This window comes from Trichoderma aggressivum (assembly GCF_033847375.1).
Source record: "Trichoderma aggressivum f. europaeum strain CBS 100526 chromosome Unknown scaffold_016, whole genome shotgun sequence".
In the NCBI taxonomy this organism is placed as follows: domain Eukaryota; kingdom Fungi; phylum Ascomycota; class Sordariomycetes; order Hypocreales; family Hypocreaceae; genus Trichoderma; species Trichoderma aggressivum.
The window spans coordinates 604,076-619,726 of NW_026946382.1; the positions used below are offsets into that span (position 1 = coordinate 604,076).

At 53.1% G+C, this 15,651-nt stretch overlaps 5 protein-coding genes across 5 annotated transcripts; 2 read left to right on the forward strand and 3 right to left on the reverse strand.

The window, feature by feature from the left end:
• Nucleotides 1–1,762: 1,762 nt before the first annotated feature.
• Nucleotides 1,763–3,761, reverse strand: Triagg1_5007 (uncharacterized protein; the record flags this gene model as incomplete). The annotated part of the gene is made up of 5 exons (XM_062899474.1): nucleotides 1,763–2,127; nucleotides 2,284–2,924; nucleotides 2,980–3,315; nucleotides 3,397–3,497; nucleotides 3,567–3,761. The coding sequence occupies 5 exons, from the start codon at nucleotides 3,759–3,761 to the stop codon at nucleotides 1,763–1,765; spliced, it is 1,638 nt and encodes a 545-aa protein (XP_062756188.1).
• Nucleotides 3,762–6,076: 2,315 nt separating this feature from the next.
• Nucleotides 6,077–8,269, forward strand: Triagg1_5008 (uncharacterized protein; the record flags this gene model as incomplete). The annotated part of the gene is made up of 1 exon (XM_062899475.1): nucleotides 6,077–8,269. The coding sequence occupies one exon, from the start codon at nucleotides 6,077–6,079 to the stop codon at nucleotides 8,267–8,269; it is 2,193 nt and encodes a 730-aa protein (XP_062756189.1).
• Nucleotides 8,270–9,079: 810 nt separating this feature from the next.
• Triagg1_5009 (uncharacterized protein) lies at nucleotides 9,080–9,748 on the reverse strand (the record flags this gene model as incomplete). Its single annotated transcript, XM_062899477.1, has 1 exon — nucleotides 9,080–9,748. The coding sequence occupies one exon, from the start codon at nucleotides 9,746–9,748 to the stop codon at nucleotides 9,080–9,082; it is 669 nt and encodes a 222-aa protein (XP_062756190.1).
• Nucleotides 9,749–9,947: 199 nt separating this feature from the next.
• Triagg1_5010 (uncharacterized protein) lies at nucleotides 9,948–11,027 on the forward strand (the record flags this gene model as incomplete). Its single annotated transcript, XM_062899478.1, has 1 exon — nucleotides 9,948–11,027. One exon carries the CDS (start codon nucleotides 9,948–9,950, stop codon nucleotides 11,025–11,027), a length of 1,080 nt encoding a protein of 359 aa, XP_062756191.1.
• An 809-nt stretch (nucleotides 11,028–11,836) lies between these two features.
• Triagg1_5011 (uncharacterized protein) lies at nucleotides 11,837–12,622 on the reverse strand (the record flags this gene model as incomplete). The annotated part of the gene is made up of 1 exon (XM_062899479.1): nucleotides 11,837–12,622. The coding sequence occupies one exon, from the start codon at nucleotides 12,620–12,622 to the stop codon at nucleotides 11,837–11,839; it is 786 nt and encodes a 261-aa protein (XP_062756192.1).
• Nucleotides 12,623–15,651: the final 3,029 nt, after the last annotated feature.

Sequence of the window (15,651 nt, forward strand, 5' to 3'; positions counted from 1 at the left end):
GAGACTACTCCCTACCCAGGTAGAGAGAGATAAGCGCTTCAACCTCCAATGCTCATCATCACAAGCGATCGGCCGGCTCCGGCAGTGTCGAAGCTCAAACAGCCTGCCGTATCCGTCACTTGCTTCCGAACCTCGATCTTGGGTCGCAACGGCCATCGCACGCCTTGCGACCTTCTGGATCGAGGCGCCAAGACCCGTCTAAGCTCGAGTGCCAAAAAAAAAAAAACACATGCATGAATGGGAAGCTTTTCACGATAATAAAAAAGGGCGCCCGGAACAAAATCTGAGCGGGCGCGGGGTAACTGGGCCCGATCTACCTGGTTTCGATTGTTTGCCGCTGGGAGCTTTGCTGCCTATTGGTACTATAGGTACTGGGTATAGTAGTAGTTTGGTAGAATTGATGGCGTTTTGAGAGCTCGAAAGTGCCGAGCATTTCGAATCGAAGGGGGCGGACGCTGCGGTGGTGGGCACCCAATTAGGCAACTAATAGATCATGTAGATAAGAGGGCGAAAGATTGGATGGACGGATGGGCTTGAAGATGCGAAAATGGGTAAACAAGAGGAGATGAAGAGGTTGAAAAGGGAAACAAAGGGGAGAGGATTGAGTTCAGAAGTCCCTTGCATTGCCTTGTTTAGTAGCGTATAGCAGAATTAACGTGCAACCAAATTGGGTGCCTTAACACGGTAGTCTAAGTGATTGCATGTTGATGAAGTTTTGTCTGAGGTGACGCTAGTGACATGATGCCATTGAAGCATAATATTAAGATTACGCACCCGACCTTTTAAGGTTGTTTTTTCTGGCTTAGAGTAGCCCGTAGTAGGGCGGGCGAAGGAGAAAAAAAAAAGATGAAAAATAAAAAAGCCCCAAGATAAAAAAAAAAAACACGACGAAGAATAGTCTAAACACAACCAACACCAAAAAAGCCTACATGTCAATCTTAACCGTGAACCTCTTAGATTAGAGAGCCGAGCTTTGCCAAGAGGCATCTCTCAAAAGCTCATTGACCGAACCCCCCCCCTGGCCAGAGCATTGCGCAATCGCGCAGCACGAGAGCCAAAAAAACAAATGGAACTCATACAGGGAGCCAATATCCGACGTCAGGGTTGCATCTACAGTACGGGCCAGCGTCTAGGGCGGGGACATAACAAACCTGTGCCGGGGACATAACAGAGAGGGAAAATGCACACCTGGGCATAAAGGAATCCTTGAAGAGAGGAGTCCAAGGGCGCAACCGCTTGGCGATGGTCCGTGTTGATCTGCTGCTGGGAATAGTACCGTAGCACTGCAGGAAGTTGAAATAACACTGGACCGGTTTTCGGAGTAGAATTGGGTAGGACATTGGAAATATTCGTGCTTCGTATTTTTTTTTTTTTTGCGTGTGACTGCGGGCGTTGCATGCAATCCGGGCTTTTTGTGATTGATATCGAGGTAGCATCGAGCTGTTGTGAAAGATTATCATTATAATTGGTCATGCGTTACGTCGTGGACACGATAAACACGAAGCTGGCCTTGTGTTTCCTTATCTACATGTAATGAGACTTCTTGAGTCTTGGTGCAGATTAAATGTCCAAGGTAGATGTTGCTAAGCGTTTTGACGAGCATATGCATGTACGAGTGTTACCTTGCCTTGGTTGGCATCTATATACAGGTACCTATATGCGTATATACAATGGCTGGGGCATACAGAGGTATATGCAACTGGCAACGAGACAAGATGACACCTTGATACATCCAGTGTTCCCTCCGATCCTCTGCTTGAATCTACCGCTTGAGTGACTTCTCCTTGATCCAAAACGTAGCCGTAAAACACACAAGGCCAAACAGAAGTGACGGCACAAAAGACCCAACAATGGCCGTCTGGTAGCTCGACCGCACCTGTTCGGCCACTGGCGGCGGCAGATGTTTGATGGCGTCCAGACTCTGGCGCACTTTTTCTTCAACCTGGCCGGCATCGTCTCCAATACGGGAAGCGAGTTGTGTCCTCAGAACCTGCTGGAGCACGGCGGAACTGGCGCCGACGCCGACGCTGGAGCCCAGTGAGCGGAAGAGATACGAGCAGGCGATGGCCACTGCAGTGTCCTCGGTGGCCGCATTGGCAAGCAGAGCGACGAGAACGGTGGTAATGCCTTGGAGATTGATCCATGTTAGTCTCGGTCAGTATGACAAAATACATACATATGCAGATAGATAGCATACGAAGCACAATGTCAAGGTAGCATTGATGGAGATGCGTGGGGGCGGGGCGGACGAGAAGGACGACGTGAAGGGAAATTGAAACTTACCACCTCCGTTACCAACAGCCGAAAGGACGAATCCCGTATTAGAGCCAATCAGTGAGCGAAACCAGACCGAAACAATCAAAGGCACCATTGACAAGAACAGGATGCCGTAGCTAATCACCGTCGGCCGGTAAAACTTGCCTGTCCTCTTGATCACCCAGCCGCCCACGAGAGACCCCAACACGCCGGCTATGGTTGCGGGAACGAGCATTGAGCCGCTCGCCGTGGCGCTCAGTCCTTCGACGGCCTGGAAGTACAGCGGCACAAAGAACATGACGCCCATTTCGCCCGCCATGCCGCACATGTTGACGATGTAGCAGGGAAGCAAGTCTCGGCTGAGGATGACGTGGCCCGGGGCGAACGGGTGCTTGGCAATTCTCATCTCCACGAACAAGAACAGGGCAAATAGGACGGGTGTAAGACTGAGGGAGACGATGGTGATGCGGTTGGACCACCCAAAGTTTGGACCGGAATCTAGGCCGGTCAGGAGGGAAATGACGGCGAGCACGAGAGTGAAGGCGCCTAGGAAATCGATCTGGCCAACTTTTGAGACCCAGTGGTCCTTTGAAGGAGGCTCGAGGTCGAGGATGAAGTATACCGAGACCCAGGCTACTAGACACATGGGGGCCTGAATCATGAATGACCTATTTAGACCGAGGTTAGTGAATGTTCGGATCTTCACACTGCGATCAAACTTACCATCGCCACCCGAGAGAATCGGCAAAAAGACCTCCCAAGGGACCTCCAGTCGAAGTTCCAGCAGCGTATACCACGTTGATATAGCCCTGCCAGACGCCGCGTTCCTGCAGCGGAACAATATCAGACAGTAGAATCGACACCACTGAACTCATTCCTCCTCCGCCAATACCAGCAACTGCTCGAGCAACGCACAGCTGCGTCATGCTCCGGGCCAAGCCGCACCCCAAGCAGCCGATGCCAAAGACGGCGTATGCAAACAAGAGGCACGCCTTGCGACCGAAAATGTCGCTGAGCTTGCCGTAGAGAGGCTGAAAGCTGGTGAGGGTGAGGAAGTATCTTGCGGTTTTTTTTTAATGTTAGAAGTTTTGATCACTGACTTGAGAGGCTAGGAAGCAAGTTTGTGAGGTTCGTGCTTACGCGGTGGCGATCCAGCTTGTGTTGTTCAACGCATTGAGCTCGCTGCCAATCCTGGCATATGTCGCAACTGCAAGGAGCTGGTCGACGGCCACGAGATAGACCTGGATAAAAGACGTCTTGTTAGCGTGGATTCTCTTTTATAAGCCTCTTGGTTAGGGATGGTGATTTACTCCAACACCAATGGCAGGAAGCAAGATGTGCATCTTGTCAGCCATGGGATGCTTGTTCGGGATGGTGTTGACGCTGCCATCTTCGACATCATTGCCATTGCCCAAAACACCATTTTGAGTATGAGGCTCGGAAAGAAGGGGCGAAGTCTCCGTTGGAGGAGCAGATGGCTCTGCCTCGTTGGAAGTTGATCTCATCTTGATGGAAGTTGAGTCAAAATACAACCAACGTCGATCGCGTCGATGACAGTGGCTTCGTGGCTTCAATCTCGGGGAAACACAACCTAGTCTTTACCGGACAGTTGAGCAATTGAAGCTGGAAGTTGCAGCAGCTAGATGGCAGCGCGTACACCGAGAGACACGGACCTCTCGTGCGAGATGCGTACGAGTATAGGGAAAGCTGACACGCAAAGCAAACGGTGAGATGTGTCGATGTACGAGTTGCTATTAGTGAGCCTCCCCCCACCCAAGCCGTCCTCATTTAGCCAGGGGCAATGTTTATATCGGCGCATTGTCTTGTCAACCCAAGGGCGTTTTCACGAAAACAACGGGATCCAAAAAGAACGCAATCTCGAGTAAATATGATAGAATCCATCACGACCTATCGATAGGCCGAATTGTCGTCCATTGAGTAGATGATGCTGAATAATGCAGTTACAGGTTCGCGTTTAGCATCCGATTTTGGACTTGGACTGTTGGATATTTCCGGGGTCATTATAAATCCCACTGGGGCGATGGTAGCCGAACATGAGCGCGAGAGCATCCACTACTATCGCTATTTGATGAATTGCCGAATTCATGTGGTAATGCCAAGTGTTGGTAATTGACGGCTTGAACAGTTCATGGACCAAGGATATTGTAGGCACTGAGTCTGAGTCTGTAGGGCATAGGGAGATGAGGGCAGCGTGTGGAGTATTTGGAGTTGAAATGTTGTGACTAAAACCTGGGGGTGGCTGAATGCCTAATAAACAGACATGTTGACATCCAAATCTCAAGTTTTAGCTGGTAGGTGCTCTCTTATAAAAGATATATTGGATGGACAAGTAATAATCCTAGAATATTGCATTCATGTTGACGGCCTTTACACACGTTTTATTCACATGCTTCCACTCTCGCATCCTCAACAGTATCAACAACCTGGTCCAGGGACACCATCTTCTTCATCTAGGTACCTGTATAATGCCTACCTGAAGTCGTTCCATCGACTGCGAATCTAGGTGAATCTGTGCTAACACCCTTTGACAGATATGTGCAATACATGCGAAGCGCCTGACAACATCAAAGTAACATGTCGGCTAGCAAAATAGGTACGGAGCTCGAGTTGCATCTGCCACGTTTTAGCATCAGCTCTGCCGTGCCATGTGTCGCAAATCCGCAAATCCGCCCGTGCGCCTGCAGCCAGCCTTCCTCCACATGCGGGGAGCCGCCAACGTTATTTGTCGGTTTGCCAATGACAAGTCGAGTCAAAACACAGTTGAGAGTATATGCTGTAGGCCGCAGTCAAAGGAGAAGACGTCAGTCCGTTCAACGTTCAATTGTCTTCTTGCCCAGCCATCTGTTGTTGGTGGCGCAAGCTGGTGAGTGGCTAATGGGAGACACCAGCTGGTTTCTCAGCCACCGCGCAGCATGGATGCTATGCCTGTCCAGCTGAGAGGCGACAAAACTGCATCACTTCCCTTCCCGCTTGCTCCTACGTGACGAGAAACCAGCATCACTTTCATGCGCTAACATGTGAATGACGTCGTGGCGCCTCTGTGAGCGTCACGAACACGATTGAGCCTAAATGAGATCAAGTTTTGACGTGGCTGTCATCAGTGGCAGATCATCTTAGGTGCAGATGGATTTGCCATTGACAACGTCAAAATACCTTGGCCAAGTGTAATAGATGACTGGTGCCGAATGAATGAATGAATGAATGAATAGTCCATGCCTGTGAACTATGCAGTACACGCGGATAGATCGATAGACGTGGGAGGACTCGTAATGCTGTAGGTGCTGTCGGGTGCAGCATCGCCCTGCCAAGCTGCGTCTCTTGCAGAGGATCGCAGACTCGATCCCTGTCCACCTGCGACGACATCCAATGCATTCCAGCAATCCAATCCAGCCCTGTCATCTGCAAGGACAATGCAGAATGGCGTCCCCGCCGAGGCGCCACCAGCCCCATGTCATGATGCCCGTTTCATCGCCGCTCCCGCATATTGGCTGCCGCCATCCCGCCAAAGTTGTATTAGCCAGGGACTCGCTCGGAATCTAAAACAACCTAGGACGGCCTCCTCGTCTCAGCATTTCTGCCTGCTTCTGCCCATGGACTGCCAATTCTTCCCAATGCGCACTCATCGGAGCTGCGCAATACCGGCAAAACACTCCTGCTGCCCGCCGTGAGCCTCACAGGGGCGTTGCCCATCGTCTCAAGCTAGTACAGGCGCATGCGAACGTCGTGTTGAACTCGGTCTCGACCGCTCTGCCGTTTTGCTGTCGTTGTTTTTCTCGCCGTGTCAGAGTGTTGGGCCACGATGTCGCGGCAATCCGATCTTTCAGTCCCTAAAAGCGGCGTATCCCGCTTCTCCAAGGCGCTGCCTGGAGTCCCCGGATTCGACGGCTTCGACGACGACGACAGCGAGAGCACCGCCGTGACCAGTAACAATCATCGTAATCGAACGAATAGCGAGTTTAGTCTCCCGGCGAGAACCTCATCGCTCGCGTCGCCGCCGCCCACAAAGAACCTCCCGCTGCCTCCGCTGCCTCCCGCGCCGCCGACCAAGACGCCGCCGACAACGCCGCAGCCGAGCCGAGCCAGCAAAGACAGCCTGAATAAGAACATTAATAACAAGACACCGAGTTACGACAACACGAGCAACCAAATCAGCATTGCGGCGCCCTCGCTCTCGCCCAGCAGCTCTGTCTCGGGGAGTCTGCAGTCGCCGCCCTTGAGCGGCCGGTCCATGATGTCGATCCCGCGGAAACCCATCGCAAACCTGCAGCTGCCGGCGCCGACGACGCAATTCCTGGCTCAGCCATCGCCGACCTTTTCCCTGTCGAGCCTCCTGCTGGCGTACATGGAAGATGGCGACGAGTCGCAGCAGAGCAGCGCGGGTGAAAGGGGCGAAAACGGACAGGAAGTCGCAGCATCTGGTAGCGAAAAACCAGACGCTGCGCCTGCCAGAGCTCCAGCCGCCACCGTCACAGGCGGCAGTGGCTCACTGCCTGCTCGCCCCAACGCCGGCATTGGCCACTCCCAGCGCCCTGCTGAGCGAACTGGAACCCTCCCTCCACCACCCCCCAAAGACAAAGTCAAAGACAAAGACGACAAACCAACGCCTCCAGTTCCAAGACCAGACAGTCCAGAGCTGACTGCTCCATCATCTCCTCGCCCCGAGATCTGGAAACGCCGGCCACACATGAGCCAAGCCAGCAGAGACCTCCCTGGCCTCAAGCTCGACTACAGCCACGGATCAACCGCAGATACACAGCTTCCCCCGGACGCGGCTGAACCCGAGACGGCGTCCGAAGCACCGTCCGACACGGCCAAAGCCGCAGCCCAGCGAGCTCCTCCGTTTGCCGGCGGATTGCCTGGCCGCAATATTCGCCCTTCGTTGCCGGCCAAGGACCAGCCGCCCCCTGCCACGCAAGCCATGGGGGGCGAAACATCCAAGCTGAAGCAGATCAAAGAAAGACTTGGCTCTCAGCGGTCCGAGTCGGTATCCAGCACTCCTGGTGCGAAAGCTGGTTTCCCCGGCATCCCAACTGCCAAGCGACCGCCAACACCAGAGTATCAGAAGGAAGAGGTCAAAGTGCCGGCTGTCGAGCCTTTCGTCTCTCCCGTGTCTCCGGCATCATCTCCCGAGGCTCCAAGGGGTGCTTCCCCGGATTTTTCAAAGGGACTCCCGCCAAAGCCTTCCAACGGTAACCTGACTGCGACAGCAAGCTCTCAAAAACCCATATCGCGAAAAGCCCTGCCGACAAGCCCTAGCCAGGACTTTTCAGCTGTCAAGAATTCCTTTCGCCCGCCGTCTGATGCGAATAGTACCGGCGCATCTTCATCTAGCCGAGCGGCTGCACCCTCAACATTACCAAAGGATGACGCTACGCCCGCTGCGATAACTGCGCCAGCGGCTTCTTCTCCCAAAGATGATGCATCTACCCGCTCACGTGGTTCTGGGGACACAACTGTTGTGCAGCTTCAACCCCAGCCCCAGCCTGCCGTGATCCGAGCAGATGCTCCCCAAACGGTGAAGCCACAGCGCAGAGAGCCTCAAGCGACGGCAGACCCACGACTTTTACAATCAGAAACACAAGGGCTACTGTATCGGGGTCGTGATGGCACGCTATATGCTGAGATGAAAACCGAGGGTGAACCTCATCCCAACGCGGCGTATTTTCCCACGCAGACGTATCCAGGCCTACCCAGAGATGGCATCATCAAGGCGAGACCCCTCACCGACATGCATTTCAGTTGTTTTCAACAACACAGGACCATGGCTCGCCGAAGCAACCGGAACTGCCCACTGACCTGTCAAATTTGCGACCGAGCAGACGTCGAAGATCGCTGGGTGTGTGCTTTCTGCCATCTTCGGATATGCGACGGTTGCTATCGCAGGCTGGGCAGCTATCAACGGGATCTCCGCCGTTTAGTTGACGTCTTGGCCAGTGCCGGACCTGCAGGACTCGCGTCTTCCTCTCGCCCTGGCACAGCCCTGGGGTTGTAGCCAACACCATGACGCCGCATATCTCCTAATTTTCCCCCGCCACATACTCTCATGATACCCCTATTCCGCCCACCCACTTTTTTTCCTTCCTTCGTCGTCTTCTTCTTCTTCTTCTCCTCCTCTGTTATTATTACTTTATCATGACAAGAAACATTACTGTCATGGGATCTGGAGTACGAATGTCTTCATCAGTCTCTTTTTTTTTTTGTTTTCTCAACGCAAACTTGTATCAAAGTACTATAAAAGGAAGCTCTGGTTCGGCCCTCTGTTTTACTTTTGATACCATTTTTTCGGCTTACCCGCAAGATTGGGGCGGAAATATTTCACATGTACAGCATTAAAGAGGATTGGTTCAGTCACTCGTTGGTTCAAAGAGAATGGGAAAGGATAATTCCAATGGTTTTTTAGGGAAATCGACATGCCAGACCACGGTTTGGGCAACTTTGAATTTGTTTACATGAGTCAGGGTATCTCTGGTTTGTTCTCTCTAGGAGAGTGATTGAAAATAGACTACATGTACCTTAGCCGTTGAGGCATTACTCAAGGATGACATGACATTACCGTCTTTGATGCAAATGAAAACACGAGAGATTTTTCATATCCAAATTTTTATGTAAAAGAAATAATGAACACCCGACCCTTTTGAGATCAAGTCATCAAGTCTCGATGCTTGAAATCAGGGGCAAGCCGAGATGGAGCATCGGTTGAGTCCAATTGGCGGAGTCCGGGTCTGCAGCACGCGAGCCTGACCCAAACGGGAGTAGCCAGGTACGGCAGTTGGGCCCTTATAGCGCCTGAAGCTCCCTGACATCACCGGCGTAGGGCACTAACAGGCTCAGGTGAAATGTCACCGTTGGGCAGGCCGGCTTCATCTTCAACTTCATCCTCGCCAAATTCCCAACCTTCCAGCGTCACCGCCATGTCGTCAATTCCTCGCTCGCGTTCGGTACGCTCAAACACGGGCATCCCACAGATACCGATCAGATCGTCTAGCACTCGAGATGCGTCGGTGCCCCGAAATGCGTCGCCTAGTAGGCTGCCCAGATATGGTGCCCGAGGCGGCGTCTCATCCGTCTCGGTGGCTTCTAGCTCCAGCAGCTCGACGAACAGCTTGAAGAACACGGCCACCAACGCCAACGCCAGGGCTCCTGGTGCACCGCCCGTGCCTGGGCGTCTGGCGAGATCGATGACGATGGCAACGAAGGAGGTGATGGCGAGGAAGGAAAAGACGGCTTCGACCAACAAGTATCCACCGTCGACGACCATGACCAGACCGTCCATCCAGACGAGGGGGAGGTCTGCGAGCATCTCAATGGAGGGAAAGCCTAGAGAACTGGAGCGAAGGTCGACGGGACTTGCGTATACAAGGAGCTCGGCCACAAACCTCGCTGGACCGGCCGTGGTGAAGCCGAGAGAAGCCACTTCGAGGTCGAGAGATCCCATTCGGCGGCCTGCAACGCCCACGGCCCAAACGGGCATACCGACGACGGGTCGCCGGTCAGCAACGCCAACTGCCTTGCCTCGATCCAATACTTTCTCGGCTTCAAGCGGGCCTCCTACTCCTACCTCAACAACGGCAAAGACGCCTCCCTCGACGCGGACGAGATCGCCTTCCGTAGGGAGGCTATCTCGCGCTGCCACATTCACTAACACTATCCGATCTGCGACCCGGAACTCCATGACTCGGTCTATAACTCCAACTACCACCCGGTCTGTAAACTCGGCTGCCAGTAGTAGGGCTGCGACGCCGACGGGGCAACCAAAGCTGGAACGCCGAGCTCCCTCTACCGAAAAGGTATCGTCGTTTCGTAAGCCGTCACTGGCGACTTTTAGTCGAGTGGTGTCTAGGCTTTCGAAGCCTTCCTCTGCCGGTACGCTGTTGTCGTCAGACCAGGCGTCGCAACTGAAAAGACCATCGAATTCTTCTTTAAAGCGGGACAACTCACCAAGCAAGACTCTGTCCGCTAAGCCTTCGGCGTCACATCTCGCCCCTCCCTCGCCCTCCAAGTTGCCAGCTAATATCGCTGCGTCGGCTGAAGTCAGTAAGCTTCAAGCAGAGCTCCTACAGCTGTATCTGCTCCACCAGGAGGCTCCCGCCGTGGATGCCGAATGGCGAGCGAGTGCCAAGCAGAAACTGGGGAACCGGTTCCAGAAGCTGAGCGAAGAGAGCAGAGAGGTTGCTGAGCAGGAGAGTATAGCACTGGAAAAGCGGAACGTGCTCGCACTCCGACGATGGGGCAGCGGTGGTAGACTGGACGAAAAGATCCAGTCTCTGGAATCCATCGTTACGAATGTATGGTCGCTGAGCGACCCAGGTGGCCGATATGCTCGTGTGGTGCGACATTTCGAGATTTGGATCGATGGCGTGAGTGAGATGGAGGACGCGAGACGAAAGGGGGTCATGCTCACCCAAGGAAACGAGAATTTGTTCATTGAAGACTTGGATGCCCGATGGAAAGAAGAGCGTGGCGATCTCATCAAGCTTCTGACCGAGTGGAGGCAGCAGCTCAGCGATATCGATGACCTGAGTCGGGACGAGTTTTGTGAGCCGCCGGAGGAGGACGAGAAATCTAGCTTGGAGAAGATGCTGGACGGATCGCGCATGCTGATTGACGACATGTTGGCCGAGTTGGAGATTATGGAGGAGGTTGAGCATGAGGCGCTTGCGAGGGAAGATGAGTGGATCGAGAAGATGAATAGGCATGAGTATGACGACCTCCGGGTCTCGCGGGTGAGAGGTGCCTGGAACGAAATGTGAAGGGAGCCGTTTCATGGTGAGAGGGGTGTTGATGATTGGTTTGTTTTTTTTCCTTTCTTCTTTCCCTTGTTTTTTCTTCTCTGGTCTGGTTTTGTTATTGCTTTTGTATTATTTCTTTTCTTTTGACAAGAACATGACCTTTGACGACATAACGACTGCGACAAAGGGGGATGATACATCCAACGCTGGGACGGGCAACAGAACCATCATCATTAGCAGCATCATTAAATTGGCATCAAGCAAGCATTTAGCATCAGCGTCATCACGAGCGATATAGTTCCACTAGATTGATTTTTTCAATCCGTCTTGCCATGTTGGGGGAAAAAATTTGAGAAGTTTCTTTCCGGTGAAAGCATCATGTAATCTAAGTAACGACCAAAAAAAGGGGGGGGGGGGGGGAAGAACAAGCCCAGCGTGCTCCTCGAAGCCGGGGCATAAAGATGTGATAAATACAACCGTGAGACAAGCTTTTTTCTTTTCAAAGGGTTTCAAAAATAACCTCCCAGCGAAAGCGATAAAGGGGGACAAAATGAGAAGAAAAGAAGAAACCAAAATTCATGGAGGAGGCGGCGGGCTTCACACATGGGAGGTTGTTTGGTTCGTTTTCCTTTTTTTTTTTCTTTAGTTGTTTTTTTTCTTTTTCTTTTCAAAGATGCTGTTTGCCCATCTGCTGCCCATCACGGTTTCTTCGCGTCGTCTCATCATTTGCTGTGGTCATGCGTCATCATCAAATTCGAATCTCGTTCCCTCCATCTCCTATCCTATCCCGAGAGTGCCGCCATTCCCCATGCTCAGCCCGTCCTTTTACATTACAGGTACGCCCTCCGGGGAAAGCTGACGCCCTCGATGGCGGGCTCGTCGACGAACCAGCTGCACCGGTCTCCCGCAGCCTCGTTGACGAGGGCGCAGGGCAAGCCCGCGCCGGCGTCGAAGATTTGCTTCATAATGTCCTTCTTGCCGCCGCCGGTGGCAACAAAGGCGACGCGGACGGCGTGCGTGACGACGGGCAGCGTTAGGGTGATTCGCTTGGGGGGCGGCTTGGGCGAGTCCTCGATGGGGGCGACCCAGGCGTCGGCCTCGCGGAGCAGCTCGTGGCCGGGGAAGAGGGAGCAGGTGTGGCCGTCGGGCCCGCAGCCGAGCAGCAGCAGGTCAAAGATGGGCAGGCGGACCGAGTCGCGCGAGGCGAAGCTGGCGACGAGCGTCTGCTCGTACTGGTCGGCGAGCTCCTGGATGTCGCCGAGGTGCTCCGTGTTGATGGCGTGCACGGCGGCGGGCTGCCGGTCCGCGGGCAGCTTGTCGAGCAGCTCGGCCTTGACCAGGGCGTAGTTGGAGTCGGCGTGGTCCAGCGGCACCGCGCGCTCGTCGGCGAAGAAGATTTCCCACTTGGAAAAGTCGACCGTGTCTTCGGGGCCCGAGGGCGGTGCCAGCAGCGCCGCGGCGAGCGTCTTGGGCAGCGAGCCGCCCGACACGGCCACCTTGAAGACGCCGTGCCGCTCGATGCCGGCGTTTTGGCTCTGGATTACGTATGCGCGGAGAGCATCTGCGAGGGCATCTTGGCCCGGGAAGGCGTATAGGTTGGGCTGTGTCTTGGGCATGATCGTAGCTGTAGCTGGGAAACGAAGCAAAAGAAAAAGACGAGGCTGTTGATGATTGTTTGGCCTGATTGCAAAGGAGGGCGGTGTGGGACCGTATATCGGAACCGGGGCTCGTGTTCAGTCTATGTTGAATATTGGATGGTGATTTTTCTTCCTTTTTCCCTTTTTCCCCTTCTCCTTTTTTGTTTTATCCTGCTTGGAGCGGTGCAAATCAAACTTGGAGGTCCGGGATGCTTGGATGGCGGGGTTGCTCTATTTTTCCATTTGGGGGAGTTGAAGGTTGCGCCAAAATTCAAATGGAAAGAGCTGCGTGCGCGCGGGGTTATGTCAGAGGCGCGTGGCAAGATAAGATAAGGCTTCGGGCTGAGTTCAGGCGGGCGTTGCCACTACGGTCAAGGTTAAAAAAGAACATTAACGTATCCAGCGTGCTGGGCTGCTATTTCACAAACTACGAGAATGGTTCTAGAAGGGAGAAAACGGAATGAATCCTCAAAATGGGCACAGCGAAAGGGAGTTTTTTTTTTTTTTGTTGGAGAAAGCGAACAAAATGCCAAAAAATGCAACCGCACGTTTGCTTGATGTACAATGTGCGCATTGTCAAGCACGGATCTGCAGGGATGCCGCGGTCTGCATGCACGCTTGGAACGTCGGAATTGGAGAAAGCATCACGTCAACGTCAAAGACCTTCGAGGGCCGGAATTCGGCACTGCGTTTAGTGTGCCCAGCTATATTGATGCTAGACCTAGGGAGGTAGGTAGCATGTAGATTTTTCATGCCGCCCAGGCTTTTAGTAGGTAGCGCGCTGAGGTCTTTTTTGTTTTATATGTGGGAGATGCTGCTATGCGAGAGGACCGTTTGATCCGGGCGGTTCGTATGCGCTGGTCGTCGGAGTCTCGTTAGAGTTGATGCGATTGCTTGGGCAAGGTGGAATTGAGCGTGTTGGCGCTGGATCATGGGTGGGTGCTATATTTATATTAAGATCAATAGTCGTGGGTGCAAAGGATGGAGGATTCTATTGATACTGATTGGAGTTGCGCGTGAGCTAACAACATAAGTTGAATACGAATCTCTTCAAGCGTTGGGGGGGCTACCAAACCTCTGGTTCACAGGCTGAATTGCTGCAGCTCAGCAAGACTTGGCCCGACGCTGGCGCTCTGCCCTTGAAGGCGCTACTACGGCGCTCAGAGCTCGCCAAGGCCCGATGCGAGACATGCCGCATCGAAGCGAAACATCGTCGCTTGTTAGTTGAAGAAACCAGGAAACGCCCTGCTTCTTCACATGATTGCCGAGCAAAATGTCTCAGATCCGGTAAGCAGGCCGGTATGCCAGTTGAGGTTTACGCTGCTTTTATAGCGCAGCGCGCCGTTGTTGTTGATGTTGGTTCGCCCCCTGTTGCTGTGCTTGATGCTAGGCCGTACATACATGCATTACATGCACCTACATGGGCTATACATACTACTATATTATTGATTGATTCGCAAGGGAGCGAGCGAGCGAGAGCCGTTGCTAGCACGAGACGGCACGGAGGGGCCTCCGAGACCTCGTCCCTAGAAATGCACCCAGAGAAGACTGTTGATATTGCATTGCAGGTATTTTGTAGGAGACGGCTCCGCCTGTAACGGCTCTTTGTAGCCACATGCATTAGTACCTCCTATTAATTCCGTCTCGACCCTCGGCATGTAACCAGCTGTGACAAGGTAAGATACCTAGTAGTGCATCATATCAACTGCCCCAAGTTAGTAAGGATACATCCATCCATCACACTCGTCAACTTACAGCCACAAGAGAGGCGCCCAGAATAGCTCTCGGTGGCGGTCCCCAGTCACCGCAGCTGTTGATTGGGAGATGGCTCAAAAACACTATTTGGCAACAATGACGTAATGATGAAGTTTTTCCCAGTCGCAACAACTTTGTTGGGTTATTCATCATCATTTCACATGAGACCCTCCGTTCAGCCTCACGGGAAGAAGAAGAAAAAAACAAACATCTGAGCCGTCACTTCATGCCTCCATAAGCGAGCATTGAGATGTGACCGTCATGTTAGTGCTGCTGCACGCAATTCCTGATGGGTCTGGGCGGGAATATGCTGGTGACCATCCATAGCCCATGTTATTCCCCGCCGCGGCGTGCCGACGGTTGCCACATTCCCAACGTCCGTCCGCTCGTGTGTGTGAGTGAGTGTGCGAGTGTGTGTACTCGTATGGCCACACTGAGATAGCAGTGCGAGAGGCCATCCGATAGGGGGGAACCGCCTGAATGCCCTCCCAAGTCCGTCACCAGCACAATCGGCCGGCGGGGTCTTTGGTGGAGATGGCCCAGCCCAGCAGCTTTGGATTGGGGCAAAGAGAAGGGCAAAAAAAAAAAAAAAAAAAAAAAAAAAAAGCTGGGCACCCCGCCATGTGAACAGCAAGGCAGAAAAAACTTGGTGTGCTCCTGTCACCCAAACCAAGGGCGCATGTGAACCCGGCATCTGAAGGAGGGGGGGCCAGCATCTCTGCATTAGCCTTGTATTATTAAACGGGTGGGTTTTTCTCTTCTTCTGTGTCAGTGTCAGTGTCAGTGTCAGTGTCTGTGTCTGCGTGCCTTCTCCTTGTCGAGAATTGGTGTTTGAAGCGGTATCTGTATGTATCCCCCGGACTTGAAACTGTCCCCCCAAGCCATCAAGTGTCAAACAGGTGCTGTACAGCCCAACAGCAAAGCTACATGTACTGGAACCACCAGATTAGTGAGTGGGTTACAGGCCAACCGACTGCTTGTTGGCTGCTGCAACTGGTACTGGCACAGTTAGTTAGAGGCGAGTCTTCGCTACGTTACTGCCGGCTCCGGGAAGCCTCCAGCCCAAATGCGACTCTAGTGTGGCCAGACCCTGAAATCCCCTTGGCTGCCACAAAATGTATGTCCCACCCGGGATTCAGGGTCCAGCTGGGTCAGGCGGAAAGCATGCTAAACCACCCTAATCCCACACAGTTGCGTGCCTGCTAGCCCGTTCGCTGTATCGTCTAAGGCCTCATTAAAATTTTACTCTGCCT